Source organism: Crocodylus porosus, unplaced genomic scaffold (genome assembly GCF_001723895.1).
Source record: "Crocodylus porosus isolate Cpor-Errol unplaced genomic scaffold, CroPor_comp1, whole genome shotgun sequence".
In the NCBI taxonomy this organism is placed as follows: Eukaryota; Metazoa; Chordata; order Crocodylia; family Crocodylidae; genus Crocodylus; species Crocodylus porosus.
The window spans coordinates 1,933,630-1,948,597 of record NW_017728949.1 but is presented as its reverse complement, the minus strand read 5'-3'; the positions used below and the strand labels follow the sequence as shown (position 1 = coordinate 1,948,597).

Sequence of the window (14,968 nt, the reverse complement as noted above, 5' to 3'; positions counted from 1 at the left end):
CTCCAGCCTCCCTTTGCCCGCCCCCTACATACCCACTCCAAGTCCGGCTCCAGCTCCCTGCTGCAGCGACTGGGGACTGCCTGAATTGTCAAAGCTTTCCAAATTGATTCAGACCTTTTTATTGGTCCTCTGATTTGATTCAGATTTGGAGATTTGGCCACTGAATTGGGCTGAATCTCCTCCGAATGGAATTGGCACCTGAAGCTTCGCACAGCCCTACTACTGGGTATTAAGCAGAACCTCAAACGCCTGGCTAGCGTATCTTGATTATATACACATGGTCCAACAGATCACTAGCTTTACGGTCAGGAAGACATTTTCCCTGTCCTAGGACAGTAAGAACATTCTTTGAAGCCTGGCATTTCTGCCATTGCTGGCCTAGGTATTTATTGTGCCTTTATCTTACCGGCCATCTTCCAGTGGGATGTGGTAGACTTTTCCTGTTGGGTCCTTTGTGCAACAAAGGAAAGTGCATTTCTTTGTGAGTGAACACTTTTGGACCAATGTTTACTTGTCAATACAAAGTTAGGCTCAGTGTCCTAGGGTCCTTTCCAGTCCTATGTTCTTGTATTAACTGTGGTAGACAGGATGCCAAAAGGAGTACCAAGTCCAAGATGTCACCATCTGCTAGATCTCCTGGGTATATGTAGGGTTCAAAGCCAAAGAAAGATTGCTACCCAAGACTTGCTGCGTTGACAGCTGTGATACACAAAGCCCATAAAATGGCAGGGGATGAGGGCAGAGTTAAGGTTGCTGCATGTGACATTTCCAGCCTAGCACATACCTGGATTTTCCCCGTGGTTTTGCGTAATATAGGGCTAGACTACAAAATCTCAGAGGCAGGGCCCAGCTTTATCTCAAAACACTTGTTTGTAGCTCCCCAGCATCAATCTTAAAGCCAAGGGAAGAATAGACAGCGGCACATCTGGTAATGGGAAATTCTGGTGCTCCAAACAGCTGCTGTGGCAGGGCATGGGCTGATAGGTTTGGAAAAGTGCCAGCAGCAACGCCCCCACGTTCAGCTCTGGTATGCATTTGTACAGAACCTGGCCCTTAGGTCCTCAGTCTTGCTTGGGGCTGTAGGGGCTCCTACAGTGCTAACAGAAAAACAGGATTTTCCCCTGTGCTTCACCGGTTCTGAGCTAATCCAGTAAAACCAGTGAGGTTCTCCAGGAATAAAGCTGAGAAATCAGGTCCTGGGTTCAGCCTTGCATAAGTGACAACTGCTCTGTGGTATCATTTCTTCCTTATCCCAGATGAGAATCCTAGGGCCTGATCTGATCCTTCTGGAGTCCACACAGATGGGACCATCCCAGCTGCAGCCTGATGCTACCATGTGCCACATAGGTACTGCCAGGAGAGAATCCCTGTATGCACTGAACTTTTCCCATGGCTCCTACCCAGGTCAGAGGGTATAGCCTTCTGTGTGCCTGCATACCCCCATCCCTGTTGCTGCATTCTTTCTCCACATGCCTTTCAACTGCTGGGGTATAGGTGCCTTTGGTACCTATCAAAACACTAGGCTGGGGGAGAACTCACCATCCCAGCACCTGCTGCTTGGGTCGGGGGGAGCTCGGCTGGGAGCCCTAATTACCAGGAAAAACATTGTTTCACGTAAGGGCAGTAAGGAAGGACTTGGGACCTTGCCTTCTGGGGGGCTTTGGGGAGAGGGGAGGGCAGGCCCTTGAGGGAGCCATGTAGCTCCAGGCTTCAGAGCTGCCCCATTCTTGCTCTGTGAGTCCAGCCTCTCTTGTGAGGAGGGGGGAGAGGAGGGTGGAGCCTGTAATATTGCCAGATACAGGAGCTGTCACATGCAGAATCTAGGAGAGACTGAGATCGACTGGATCTGGACAGGGAAGTGGAGCCAGGGCCAGTGCCCAGGGAAAGGAGCAAGGGAGTGGCTGGAGGGAGCACCTGGGACTGTCCAGGTGGGCAGGGTGGGGCCTGGAGTGGGAGTCAGGTGTAGCAGAGCACAGAGAAGAGACCAGGTAAGGCACAGGACAGTGAAGAGAGAAAGAACATGGCAAGGCAAAGTGGGACCTGAGGGGCTAAGCTAGCCAAAGGGTGCAGGGGAAGGCTCAGGTGGATAAGAGAGCAAAAGGAGCAAGTTTCAGGGGTTTCATTGAAGCCAGGTGTACCATTGTGATCTCAGAGAATGAGTAGCAGGCACCCCTGAACAGTTCTGCTGTGGCAGAGACACAGAGGAGGTGCTGCACTGATCTGCTCAGTTTGCACTGAGCCAGGACGTGACCTGGAGTGGATGCTGAAGCACAGGTCCCTCTCTAGTGATGAAGCCAGTGTGGCACCCCCCCAGAGCCCAGACACTGCTGCTTCTGCTGGCGCTGCTCCTAGTTCCTCAGGTGAGTGCAACCTTGGGGTCTTTGCATGTCCTGGGGGCTGGATGAGTCAGGGGAGGGGGTCCATAGTCAGGGTATGTTTGTGTGGGGGGAAAGCAGCTGTTCCTGTTCTGGGCAAGGGGGCCATGTTAGCTGCACGTTGTACCCGCCACATGGGAGGGGTACCATGGGGCAGCAAGTGCAGTAGGGATGTTGTACCCACCCTGGAGCCCAGCTTTCCCTGTGACTTCCTGGCAAGCCAGGGGTTCAGCAGGTATCAACTCTGCAGCTTACACACACTGGCTAACTTGGCTACAATTAGACGGTGCAAGCAAAGCCAGAGCAGGATTGGGTCCCACTTGGTCTATTCTCCAGTCAATTTATCCATCCCCAGAACAGCACTAAAAAATGTCTGAGCAAATGCCCGGATGCTCCCTTTTGGGGTGGGAGGAAAACTGAGTGGGCAGCTCCAGACTGTTTCCCTCTGCCCCCCTGGATTTTGCACACTCTCTGGCCAAGGGCCAGCCCAGAGCTGCTGTTCCTTTCCTTGACCTGTGCCCTCCCTTCCCTGTGGGCTCAGGAGCTGCTTGGGTTGGCCAGGGAAGTGCCAAAATCCCAAATTGGGATGGCATTTCAACTGCTAGATGTGGTGAGCCAGGCAGGGAGACTCTGTCTCACCCCCCAGCACGCAGAGTTGTCTATGTTCTCTGTCTCTCAGCCAAAGGAGCAGGGATTGCTGGAGCCAGGGAACGCCCCATGCCCTCCACAGTGGAACGATCATGCCCAGGGACTCTCTTTGTGCGCTGGCTAATGCAATGAGGGTGAAGTGGAGCAGAACTTGCTCTGCACAAAAGGAACCCAGCACTGAGGTCTTGGGTGAGGGCTGCGAGCAAGGTCCCAGTCAACTGTGGGACCTCCTGGACCTGAGAAAAGAATACAGGGCGTGGAGGGACTTGAACTTGTGAGGGGCGGTAGAACAAAGAGCAACAAAGAAATTCTCTCTGCTGGCCCCAGAGAGTGTTGTGGGAAGGGAAGAAGGAGGTCTTTGGCATCCTGTGCCACTCCCTGTTGGGGCACATAGGATTTGATTTCAAGCCCCCCTGCCTATCTGATTTATGTATAGGGCCCCCTCACCTCATAGTCTTTACAGGTTTTGCCCCAAGCTATCTCCATTTCACACATGGGAACTGATGCCCAAAGGGGTACGTGATTCCTCCAGGTCACACAGAAGCTACAGTGAAGCACACTCAGGCTTCCTGAGTGCCAGACTACTGCTCTAACCACTGTATATGCTTTTCCCACTCACCCTAACTACCCCAGCATGCCAGTCTAGTTCTGTTTTCTTCTGATCATAGGGAGTGGCTCAGGAGGCAGCTGCAGCTGGCACCAGCCTCCAGAGAAGCAGGGTCATGCTCCACCCTGCCCTCCATACAGCCCTGCCTTTGCACTGGGGCAGGCATGCTACCTCCTGGGATGGCAGCAACCCCTGGGAGAGTCCTGTCTGACTGAGGCTGGAGATGACCAGGCTTTGTGGGGGATGAGGGGGGTGGAACGGGGACACAGTAGTATGAAGTGACTTGCTAAGTCTTCATTGTGCTGGTTCAGCTTGCCAAGCACCAATCCCTGTGCCCTTTGGGGTGATACCACTCTAGGCTAGCAATGCCTTGGACCATAACTCAGATAGAGCCTCCCCACAGGGGGTGCACAAGGAGTGTCTCCCTGCATGTCCAGCATCCCTGCTCCCCTTTTATCCCCAGCCCTGCTGTTCTGTCCCTGTGTGCACCTGCTTTCTCTCTGTGTGCCCATCTGAGCCACTCTGTGTGTGTGTGTGTGTGTGTGTGTGTGTGTGTGTGTGTGTGTAGAGGGGAGGGTGTCCTATTTTGCTGTTGCCTTGTGCCAGCAGCAAATGACTCACATGAGGCGTGAAGGCGTGGGGAGGATACAGTGCCCTGGAAGGCTGTCACTGAGGTGCAGGATCTAGGTATTACATTTTGCTCAGGGCTAGGCTCAAGACACAATGTAGGTCTCTTAGGTAGCAAGGTCCCAATAGAGTCAGATGCCTTTGTTCTGGGATGCCCAGTATGGGATATTTTAAGGTCATCATAACCATTTGTGGGAGGGGTCAGTGACGCTAATCTGAGGCTGAGTTATTTTAACATTGTCACAACATAAGCCATAACTGTAGCAAACTTCAATGCTATCCCTACCCCTAACTCTATGGCTAAGACTAACCCAAGGTATCTTTGTCTCTGACAGCTAACCATAGCCTTCAGATTTCTCAAGCAAAGCCATCAAAAATCAGAGGGTGCATATAAAAAACATGACAGTAACAGAGCCCAGCTCCACAGCAACTCTGTGGTTGGAAGAAGCTGCCTTTATTCTTTCATTATCAGAGCCAGGCTGTTGTTGAAGCAATACGCAGAAAGTCAGAGGTGTTTCTGCCAGGTAGAATTCTCCCAGTCTCCTGCCTTGAGAGGGAGTTTGTTTCCTCTGTCAAATAGTTACTCCAAGGAGTAGGAAGCTCAAAGAGCTCCCAGGCAGGGCTTTTGCTGCCTGTGTTGCTATACCTGTGCTTGCAGAGAGCCAGGGTGTGAGCTGCTGAGCAGAGATGCTAGTGAAGCTCTGAAATCAATACCAAATTCCTGGATGGTCAGCAATGCTATGGTCAGCTGTGCTGGATGGTCCGTGAATTCCAGCTCAGTTAACAGCTGCTGATTCCAGTGTTATGTACAGAAAGAGTTGCTTGCTGAACTTTAGGACAAAATGCAGTAGTAGATGCTTCTCAGGAAATACCAGACAGGAGCAATTGCTAACAGAGGAAAGAATGCTTCCTAAGTGGGGTAAATGCAGAGCACGAGGGCGTCTGCTGATAGAGTTGAGTGTGAGACAGGGGTAGGCACTAGGGAACCCCTGGCACAAGTGCCAGAGTATGGCACACAAAGACATTTTGCTTGGCATGCATGCCCTTGGGTGGATGGAAGGGAAGGGGCCGAGGCTACATGGCTACAACAAGGATCAGGCCCTTTGTGGCTCCCCTGCCATCCACCCCTGGCACACCAACATGTTACAGGTTGAAATTGAAGGTGTTTTTGGCACTCTGCCCAAAAACGTTGCCGACACTGTTAGACCTTTTCCCCACTAAGAGGCACATATCAGGGGTGTCTGAAATGAACTGCAAATCAGTGTTGTATTCATGACATCATTTGACTCCCTACCCTGAAAAAGCCCCAATAATTTCAGAAAGTTTAATTTCAACATTTCTGACAATTAAACCATTGGACATTTCATTTTGCCACATTTCATACCAAGAGTTGCCTAAAATTTAATTTTTTTAATGAATAAAAAGGTTAAAAATCTAACCAAAGCACCGTTTGGGGGATCAAATGAAATGTTTTATCTGAGTCAGAACAACTCTTGATTCAGCTTTCCTTTTCAGTGACTAGACCAAAAACCCTTGCTTCTTGTTCACCTTAGAACATGGCTGTGTGTTCATTATTTTTTTCTCTCCATTCAAACAGCATGCTCATAATTAGTGATTCACACAGCTCTACTTACTGGCTTCAATAAAGCTATGGGCAGCATCAGCCACGTGAATGAGGTGTAGGGCCTAACAGACACCCTAGTACAGAGCAGTGATCCGATAGTTCAGGAAGTCCTTACTGCCTTCCCCACCCCATCGCCTTCAGAGCTGCTCCTGAAGTTGCTGAGCATCCTCAGAGCACCCCAGTAGTGCAGGGTAAGACCCAAAGGTGTTCACACACTGGGCAGGATCATACACTTGGAGTAGTGTAGTAGCTGCACTTTTCATCTTGCAGTAGCATGTGGGCTGTGGCCTCAACAAACTGACCCAGGCCAGGCCTCAGAAGAGGGGAAGGGATGCCAAAGCAAAGCCAGCTCCTTAAGAGGAGAAGGGGACACACAGTGTTGAGCTCAGGGATCCAGTCGTACGGTCTTCATAAACCTGTTGCCGTGGTTTCTAGGAACAGGCATATTCACCCACACAATTCCTAGAAGTCCCAGAGCTTGTAAACATGTTGGTAACATGTTTCTTCCATATGACCTGCCTCTGGAAGACAAATTTCAAGGTATTCTTCATGCCTCAGGATTTTTAAATAGTGCTGTTTTCCCCTCTGGCAAAGTCTTATGGGCTGAGGTTCCATAAAGAATAACAAGATTGCTTCCCACCCACTGATCCTGGAATGAAAACATTCATGCCACCAGCATGCAGCCTACTTTAGCTTTGCTTCAGCAACCAGATGAGAAATACATAGTGGGTATTGTCTACATGTGCATTTACTGCACAGTAAATTTACTGCACTTCTGCTGTAGTCTACATGTGCAAGTATTAAAGCACGGTAACACTGTGTGTGGACTGACTTAGGACTAAAGTTAATCCACAGTCAGTCCACACACACAGTTTGATTGTGCAGTAAGGCATCTCTACCTGTGCATTACTGCACAGCATACGTGACTGGTAGGGGGAGCGCAGGGAGCACGTGCTGCCCCTGACAGAGCTGTCCCCCACTGCTGATGCTGCCAGCGGCTTCTGCAGGTGCCCACCAGCCCCATCCCCACTGCTGGCGTCATTGGCAGCTTCTGCGAGTGCTCGCCAGCCCCACCCCCAACACCAACGCAGCCAGTGGCTTCTGGGGGTGCTCGCTAGCCCCATCTCTGCTGCTGACACCGGCTTCTGTGGGTGCTCACCAGCCCTGTCCCTGCTGCTGCCATTGGCTTCTGCAGGTGCCCCCCCAGACTCAGGAGGCACCAGTTGCCCATGCTGCACAGTAACTAAACAAGCATAGATTTTATACACACTAGGGTTAGAAGGGACCTTGCAAGATCATCCAGCCCCCTGCCCAAGGGGCAGGAAGTCAGCTAAGGTCAAAGGATCCCAGCAAGGTAAGTATCCAAATGTTTCTTGGAAGTGACCAGAGTAGGTGCTTGCACCACCTCTGGGGGAGTCTGTTCCAGGCCTTGGGGGCTCCGACAGTAAAGAAGTTTTTCCTTATGTCCAACTTAAAACGGTGTTGTGGGAATCCGTGACCATTGGACCTTGTCATCCCTTGGGGTGGTCTGGTGAACAGATGTTCCCTCAGCCCCTGATGCACACCCCTTATGTACTTATAGGCTGCCACCAAGTCACCCCTGAGCCTGTGCTTCTCCAGGCTGAAGAGTCCCATAGCTCACAGCCTCTTTTCATAAGGCCTGCTCTCCTGCCCTCTGATCATGTGTGTGGCTCTCCTCTGGACTCTTTTAAGCTTCTCCATGTGCTTCCTGAATTGTGGAGTCCAGAATTGGATGCGATACTCCAGCTGCAGCCTTACCAAGGCCAAGTACAGTGGGAGGATGGCATCCTGGGTCTCTCTCGAGATGCATCAGTAGATGCAAGCCAGAGTTTTGTTTGCTTTGCCAGCTGCAGTATCACATTGGTGGCTTGTGTTCATCTTGTGGTCATTCGTGACCCCCAAGTTTCTTTCGGTCATGGTGCTAGCAAGTGTAGCATTGCCAAGCCTTAAGTGTGATGCAGGTTTTTTCTCTCTCGAGGTGTAGCACCTTGTATTGAATGCCATCAGGTTTTCACCTGCCCACCTTGCAAGCCTATCGAGGTTGGCCTGGATCACCAGCCTATCCTCAAGTGTAGATACTCTTCCCCAAAGTTTGGTGTTGTCAGCGAACTTAGTGAGTTCGCTTTTGATACCAGTGTCCAGATCATTTATGAAGACATTGAAGAGTACAGGTCCGAGAAGGGAGCCTTGGGGGACACCACTAGTCACCGAGCGCCATGTTAATTCAGTTCTGTCAACTACTTTTTCTGGGTCCAAACTCAGAGCCAGTTCCCCAGCCATCAGACTGTGGAGTAGTCAAGGCCACAATTGCCCAATTTTTCCATGAGGACATCTTGGGACACCAGGTCAAAGGCTTTTTTAAGGTCCAAATATATGCTATCAACCTCTTCTCTTTTGTTCAGGTGATACTTCACCTGGTCATAGAAGGAAATGAGTTTGGTCAGGCAAGACCTACCCGTAACAAACCTGTGTTGGCTGTTCCTCAGAATGTTGCCTTTTGTTAGCCTGTTTCTTTGGTTTCTTTGATAGTGTTTTTCCAAGATCTTCCCATGGATTGAGGTCCAACTGATTGGCCTGTAGTTTCCTGGGTCTTCTTTCCTCTCTTTCTTGAAGATAGGCACCACATTGGCCCTCTTCCCATCTTTAGGTACTTCGTCCGAGCACCACAGGTTCTCAGATATGCTTGCCAGTGGCCGCACTATGATGTCTGCCAGTTCCTTTAGCACTCTTGGGTGCAATCTGTCTGAACTAGCTGATTTGTAAGGTTTCAGCCTCTCAAGATGCTCCCTCACAAGATCCACACCAAAAGTGGGCATATATTCATCCTTACCCTGGTCATCCCGCATCATGTCAGGTAGGGTGGTCCCTTTGGGCTGGTGAAAAACTGATGCAAAGTAATCATTAAGCAGATTGGCTTTTTCCTGGGTGTTGGCAGTCAGCTGCCCCAACTGGTTTAGCAGAGGTCCAACGTTGCCCTTGTTTTTCTTTCAACACCCCACATAGAAGGGCTTTTTATTGTCCTTGATTTGTATAGCAAGTTGGAGTTCAGTTGCAGCCTGGGCTTTCCTAGTTTACTCCCTGCAGGTGTGGACCAGTGCAGAATACTCCTCCTTAGTGGTGTTTCCTATCTTTCATCCTTTATAAGCCTCTCTTTTTAGACATAGGAGGTTCATGAGTTCCCTTTTGAGCCAAAGGGTTGTTGAGCCCTTTTACCACCTTTCCGATAGGTTGGGATGGACTCCCCTTGTGCTTCTAGGATTGCTTCCTTAAGAAGCAACGACTCATCGTTAACTCCCCTCCCTGTGAAATCATGGCCTTTCAGGGCCTTAAGAACAAATCTCCTGAGCTTATGAAAGTCGGCTTTCCTAAAGTCGAGGACTACTGCATTGCTGGCTGACTTGCCAGCTTTGCGATAGTGAAAGTGAACAACTCGTGGTCACTGTCACCTAGCTTCCTTTTGATTCTTAGGTAGGTCGCTGATTAGATCATCCCCTCTGACAAGTACCAGGTCCAGCAGTGTCTTACCTCTTGTTGGCCCATAAACTTCTTGAGACAGGTAGAGCTCATCCATGCATGTAAGGAAGCTTTGAGACTGATCAGATTTGGCCAAATGCTTTTCCCATGAGATGTCTGGGTAGTTGAAGTCTCCCATGAAAACCATACACCAGCAGCATGCAGCCTCAGCCAGTTCCTTGGCAAATTCTTGCTCAAGCTCTCATTCCTGATTTGGACGTCTGTAGTAGACTCCTACCATTGTATTCCCCTTCACCACATTCCCCTTGTATTCTAACCCAAAGGGTCTCCAGTTGTCCTCCTTCGGTGCCAATCTCAACTTGTAGGGACACGTAGCTCTCCTTCATGTAGAGAGCTATACCCCCACCCCTTTTTCAGCATGATCTCTCCTGTACAGGGTATAGCCATTTATACCTGTAGTCCAGTCACAGGAGGAGTCCCACCAGGTCTCCATTATCCCTATGAGATCGTAGTCGTTTTTGTTTAGCAGAAGGACCAGTTCCTCCTGTTTATTCCCCAAACTCAGCATTAGTGTACAGGCAAGTAAGTATGCCATTGGAGGCCCTAGGCTTCCTTGTACTTATGGAGAAGCTCTGTTTCTGGACTGGGATAGGAGTGGGTATCCTTGAGCATCCTAACCTGCTGATTTTGTGGTTGATGCTTGGTGAGCTTGCTCTGGTGGTTATCTGCCCATCTCCCAGCGAGCTTAGTATAAAGCCCAGTCAAGCAGGTCAGCCATTCTGGCTGAGAAGAGCTTCTTCCCTGGTGGAGTAAGGTGGAGGCTGTCTGTTCCCAACAGACCACTGCCGCTCTCTTTGAAGTGAGGACTGTGGTCGTAGAAGCCAAAGTCTTCATGATGGCATCAGCACCGCAATCTTCTGTTTACTGCCTCAATTTGTCTCTCCCGCCTCTGCCCGTGCCCCATAACTAACCCCTTTGCCTTTCTTCCCAGAGCTTTCCCTCAGAACTGTAGAGGAAAAGCAGCGAATTCCTATCCAGGCAGAAGTGCAGGCTGCCATACAGCTATGCACAAAGGACTAGGCATTTTCACCTTGCAGGGCTATTGAAATATCACCTACCCATAACTAATTCCCCTGAAAGAGCTTAGATATGATTTGCACCCTCAGCCACTAGTGCACAGAAGACTAGGAACAGCTATTGCATTTGTCCCAAGACAAACTGTGCGTATGTTTGTCCATGAACAGAAAAGTCTCAGGATTGGCACGTATGCACATTACCCTTCCAATGGGGGTTTAGTGGCTGAATGCACTGCCACTTTTCTGCCATTGATTCAATGATACAATCCCTGGATAACCATTCAGATGTACTTTGTGATGTCCCAGGATGAACTGTTAGCAGTTCCTATCTCGTGAACCTTTTTTAGGATTTGTCTTGAGACAACAGACATGGACGTCTGAATGACCACACTTGGTCCCAAGAGAAAATACAACACCTGTTTATAGCTGCAGGATGGCACTGTTTGCTGGCTTAGTGCACAAAGAAGTGTTGGTGCAGGTCTGGGGAGCAAGCAGGAAGGGGTCCGGAAGGCTCTGCAGCATCCAATGTGTAGCTCACCTGAGTGAGAGATGCAATCAAGTCATTTCTGGGTTTGGGAGACAGTATTGTTTCCCTAACCCCCAAAGGGAATCCATTAGGGCTCCTCACAGTGCTAATCACTGGGCCACACCAGCACACTTGAATGGTTGCCTTTTCTTACCGAGTAAATTAATTTCATGCATCACTCGTTAGACAAGTATAATTATCATTGACTAAACCCCTCTTACACCAGATTTTAAAATGATGTCTTTTACATTAAATTAGGACCTGTGTTTTTCATATTGAGTCAGGGAACTTGACACTACAGAAAAAACACCAGACTGGAAGCTCTTGTGACCAGGAGCTGTCTTTTGGTTGAGTGTTCATGTAGTACCTGGTACCGGATAGGTCTGGCCTATGGCAAAAATATTGGCAACATCACCGCTAGACACTGAAGTAGCACCAGCCCTCAAAGTGCTTTATACAGATCAGTATCATCCCTGTTTCACGAATGGGGAAACTGAGGCAGAGAGAAGTGAAGTGCCTCGATCAAGGATACTCAGCAAGCTAGTGGCAAAAACAGTACTAGAATTCACAATCTCCTGAGTCCTAGTCCAGTGTTAGCTCTGATAAACTGCACTGTCACAAATAATAAGCACACCCTCAGTTGTCCCCATGTGAAATGCTGGAATGGTGCACTGCCTTTGTGCCCATTGACTTCAAGAAAAAGTGTCAGTCCCTAAAATACGAGAGCAAATGCTGGGGCAGAGCTAAGGTTGCTTGGGGGCTGGTTGGTGGAAACGTGAGTGAATCGGAAGATAAGGTTGCTGTCACAGCTGCCTGTTGGTTTCTTTTGTTTTCCAGGCATGGGGGCTTTTCTGGCCTTGTTCAGTGGCCTAGTATGTTTCTATCAATGTGCCCATAGCAACCTTAATTGTGGCATTTTCCTTTGTAGTTTGTATGCAGGTAGTATTTTAGTACCATACTGCGCTCCTATATTTTATGTGGAAAGCCCAAGGTACTTTCCGCAGGAGCTTTCAGGATTGGCTCAGACTGTTTTGGCCAGGTGCAATAAGTCTTGGACAGAGCAGCTGTGACAATGTGACCTTCCTCAGCCTCTCAGCCTGGGGTCCTTCATTCAATTTTGCTGTGTGCCTCCAGTCTGCAGTCAGTGTCTTTATTCTCTGGCTGTAGCCTGCTGTTAGGACTCCACTGCACTGTTCACCCTCTGTGAAGGGCCATAAGATGTTATCCCTGCTGAATTGGGTTCTCTGGAGCACATCTTCCATCTGACAGACCTTAGCTAATCTACAATGATAAGGATGTCTGCACCTCAGAGCTGTAGGACTCCTGCCCTGACTCTGTCTGGGTGCTTAATTCAATTGCCTTCATACCCCACACAGCTCCTGGTAGTTGCAACACTGAGCGGTTCAGCATCTTTGTGGAAACCCTCCTGAACATTGTCTGTAATATGGGAAGTGCTGAAGGAAAGTGTACTCAGCTAGTCAGAGAGCTGTGTTATTTTGATGGGTCCCAGGAAATGCAGGTTGTAAAAGTTCAGGCTAATGAAAAGCCCTAGAAGGGAGATATGGCCCCATGCCTCCAGGGCTTACATTAGTCTTTGATAAGGGTTTTTCTACTCTCGAGGAGTGGTGCCCCTGTGTATGCCCCAATCATCTTCGCCCACTCCCACGTGCCCAACTTGGAAATGTGGTGTTGAAGCAAGAGGAGGCAAGGGAATGTCCCCCACAGGCACTAATGACATTGCTGGATGAGTGGGTCTGATGAGCGAGAGTGGGTGGGTGGGATGTGCTTGAGACAGGGTGCCAGAGGCTGACATTTAGGGACAAGGTTGAGGCCTTCCCAGGGCAGACTATCTCACATCTGGTACTTTGGGGGGGGGGGGTGTGGGAGGGAATGAGCTGCCTCCCTGGGCACACTCAGAGGTAGGATATTGGGCTTGGTGGTGTTTGGGTTGGATCCAGCTTGGCAAGTCTGATGCTTCCTATGCAAAACCCCGAATGAATGATAAATCCTGAGGGAGTGGAGCATTAAGGAATGACCTGTGTCCCAGAGCAAATGGCTCATGTGTGTGGCCAACAGTCTCTGCCTGGGAACTGGGAGTTATTGTCAACCTGTGCAACACTCCAAAACTGCCAACAGATGTTTAGATGGTTGTAGACATGCTTCCTTTCAGCTCCTGTTGAGTTCAAGGGTTTCTTTGCTGCCTGTCTAGCTAAGGTTTATCAGCAGCTTCCATTCTGACGGTACCTGAGTACTTGGCTGTCTCTAGCATTGTTATCTCCGTAACATCTCCGGGCAGCAGGGCAAAGCTGTAAGTGCAGATGCCCCACATGTGACTGGTTTCAAAGTGCTGAGCAGTGAGCAATCATGATTCCTGCTGACATCAGCAGGAGTTGTGAGCACCAAACTCCTCTGAAACCTCAGCCTCAAGGTGTCTTGGGCTAGGCATGAAAAATTCATGGGCCTTTTACAGATTTTCAGGCTGCATCTCTCTTCGCCCCAGTTCTCCCTCTCCAAGATAGATGGAGGGAAACAAGACAAACAAACCCAGTGTGATTGTGGCATGGAAGATGGTAGCATAAAGCTTAAGCAGGAGGCTGAAGTGGGGAATGGCGTGGGGGGGCCTCAGTTTAAATCTGGTGTTTCCTAACTTCTAAACACTTGACTTTGCAGCCTTAATACTGCATGTTGTTTCAGCACGGATGCTAGCTTGTGAGTTCCTGTGGGAGACTGGGATGTAGGGCACTATGTAAATGTAGGATAACATTAAAGGTTTATTACCTCCATGTACTATAAAAAAATCTGTCAGCTTTGGATTCTCATGAAACAATCCTGCAATCCAAAGGCATGAGATTTCCCTCTCTAATGCCTTGTTCTTCTGTATATTCAGCACTTGTTTAGCTGCCAGAGCCTGAAACTTTAATGAACTTGTATGCCTGCAGTGCAGAGCACCGTTTCCCCAATCTCTGTTGGAGTGAGAGGTTTTGCCTTCCTACCACTATCTCAAGAGTCTTCCTTTCAAATTTGCTAAAATAGACAAGACCACATACTAAGCAGTCCCTGGCAAGAAACAGTCCCGCTCTGGTTGCCAGGAAAATGGATTCGACATGCCTCCATAGGTGTTTGCTATCTCTAATTATACTCTTGCTTTGTTTCAAATTCTCTTCCACCTGCCCAGCTAATGGGGTCAGATCATTCCATCTTTCAAGTGCAGGTCCTCTGTCAGGCGCTGCGTGTCTGAGAGAAGTCCCCCTGAAACATAATCCACTCAGAGAGAATGATAAATAATTGTAGCATTTATTAACAGCATTCACATAGTAAACATGATAAAGGAAAGGAAATATCAAATGAACACAGGGCAAAAGAGTAGCTGCATGACAAGGGCTGCTTAGAGCTGTGTCTCATTGAAATATGCAATACAGGAATTCTTTTTTCCTCAGTTTAAAGTTTCAGCCTCCAAAGAGTTAAACCCCTCCATTTCCTCTCAAAGGTGCAGGGGACCCATCCAGAATGCTCCATCATTATGCATTTCCAAGAGCAAGAGGCCGAGTGCCAGGAAATAATCAGAAGTGAAAACCAAAGCACTGAAGCTCCAGAGCCTCCCAGGTGGAAAGGTGAGTGAGTGTCAGCATCTCTGTTCACTGTTAAGGCTTTGCTGGGGAAAGCAGAGGTTGTCTCACTAGTGGAGGAAAATGTCACTCCAATGCTTAGTAAAGGGGGATGGGGGAGGGAGGAAAGAGGGAAGAAGGAGGGGGGTGGATCCTTGTGAAAAGCTTAGCACCCTTTGGTTAAGATAAGTGAGCTCACAGTGTGTCTTAAGAACCCCAAAAATTCCTCCAGCAAAACAGGCTAGAGCAGAGACTTGACCTTACAGATATTTTATGGTTAAAAAAAAATTATTTAATAGATTTCATAGACATTAGGGCTGGAAGGGACCTCGGAAGATCATCGAGTCCAGCCCCCTGCCCAAAGGGCAGGAAGTCAGCTGCGGTC

The 14,968-nt window shown here is 49.1% G+C and overlaps 1 protein-coding gene across 1 annotated transcript in view; it reads left to right on the top strand.

Annotated features, from left to right (window-relative positions):
• Positions 1 to 1,844: 1,844 nt before the first annotated feature.
• The window catches only part of LOC109323191 (vasoactive intestinal polypeptide receptor 1-like), a 47,622-nt gene continuing 34,498 nt past the window's right edge, over positions 1,845 to 14,968 (top strand). The window contains exons 1-2 of the mRNA XM_019554643.1: positions 1,845 to 2,360; positions 14,466 to 14,589. Of these exons, the coding sequence (XP_019410188.1) occupies positions 2,289 to 2,360; positions 14,466 to 14,589 (196 nt within the window). The 5' untranslated portion in view covers positions 1,845 to 2,288. The remainder of the gene's footprint in view (positions 2,361 to 14,465; positions 14,590 to 14,968) is intronic.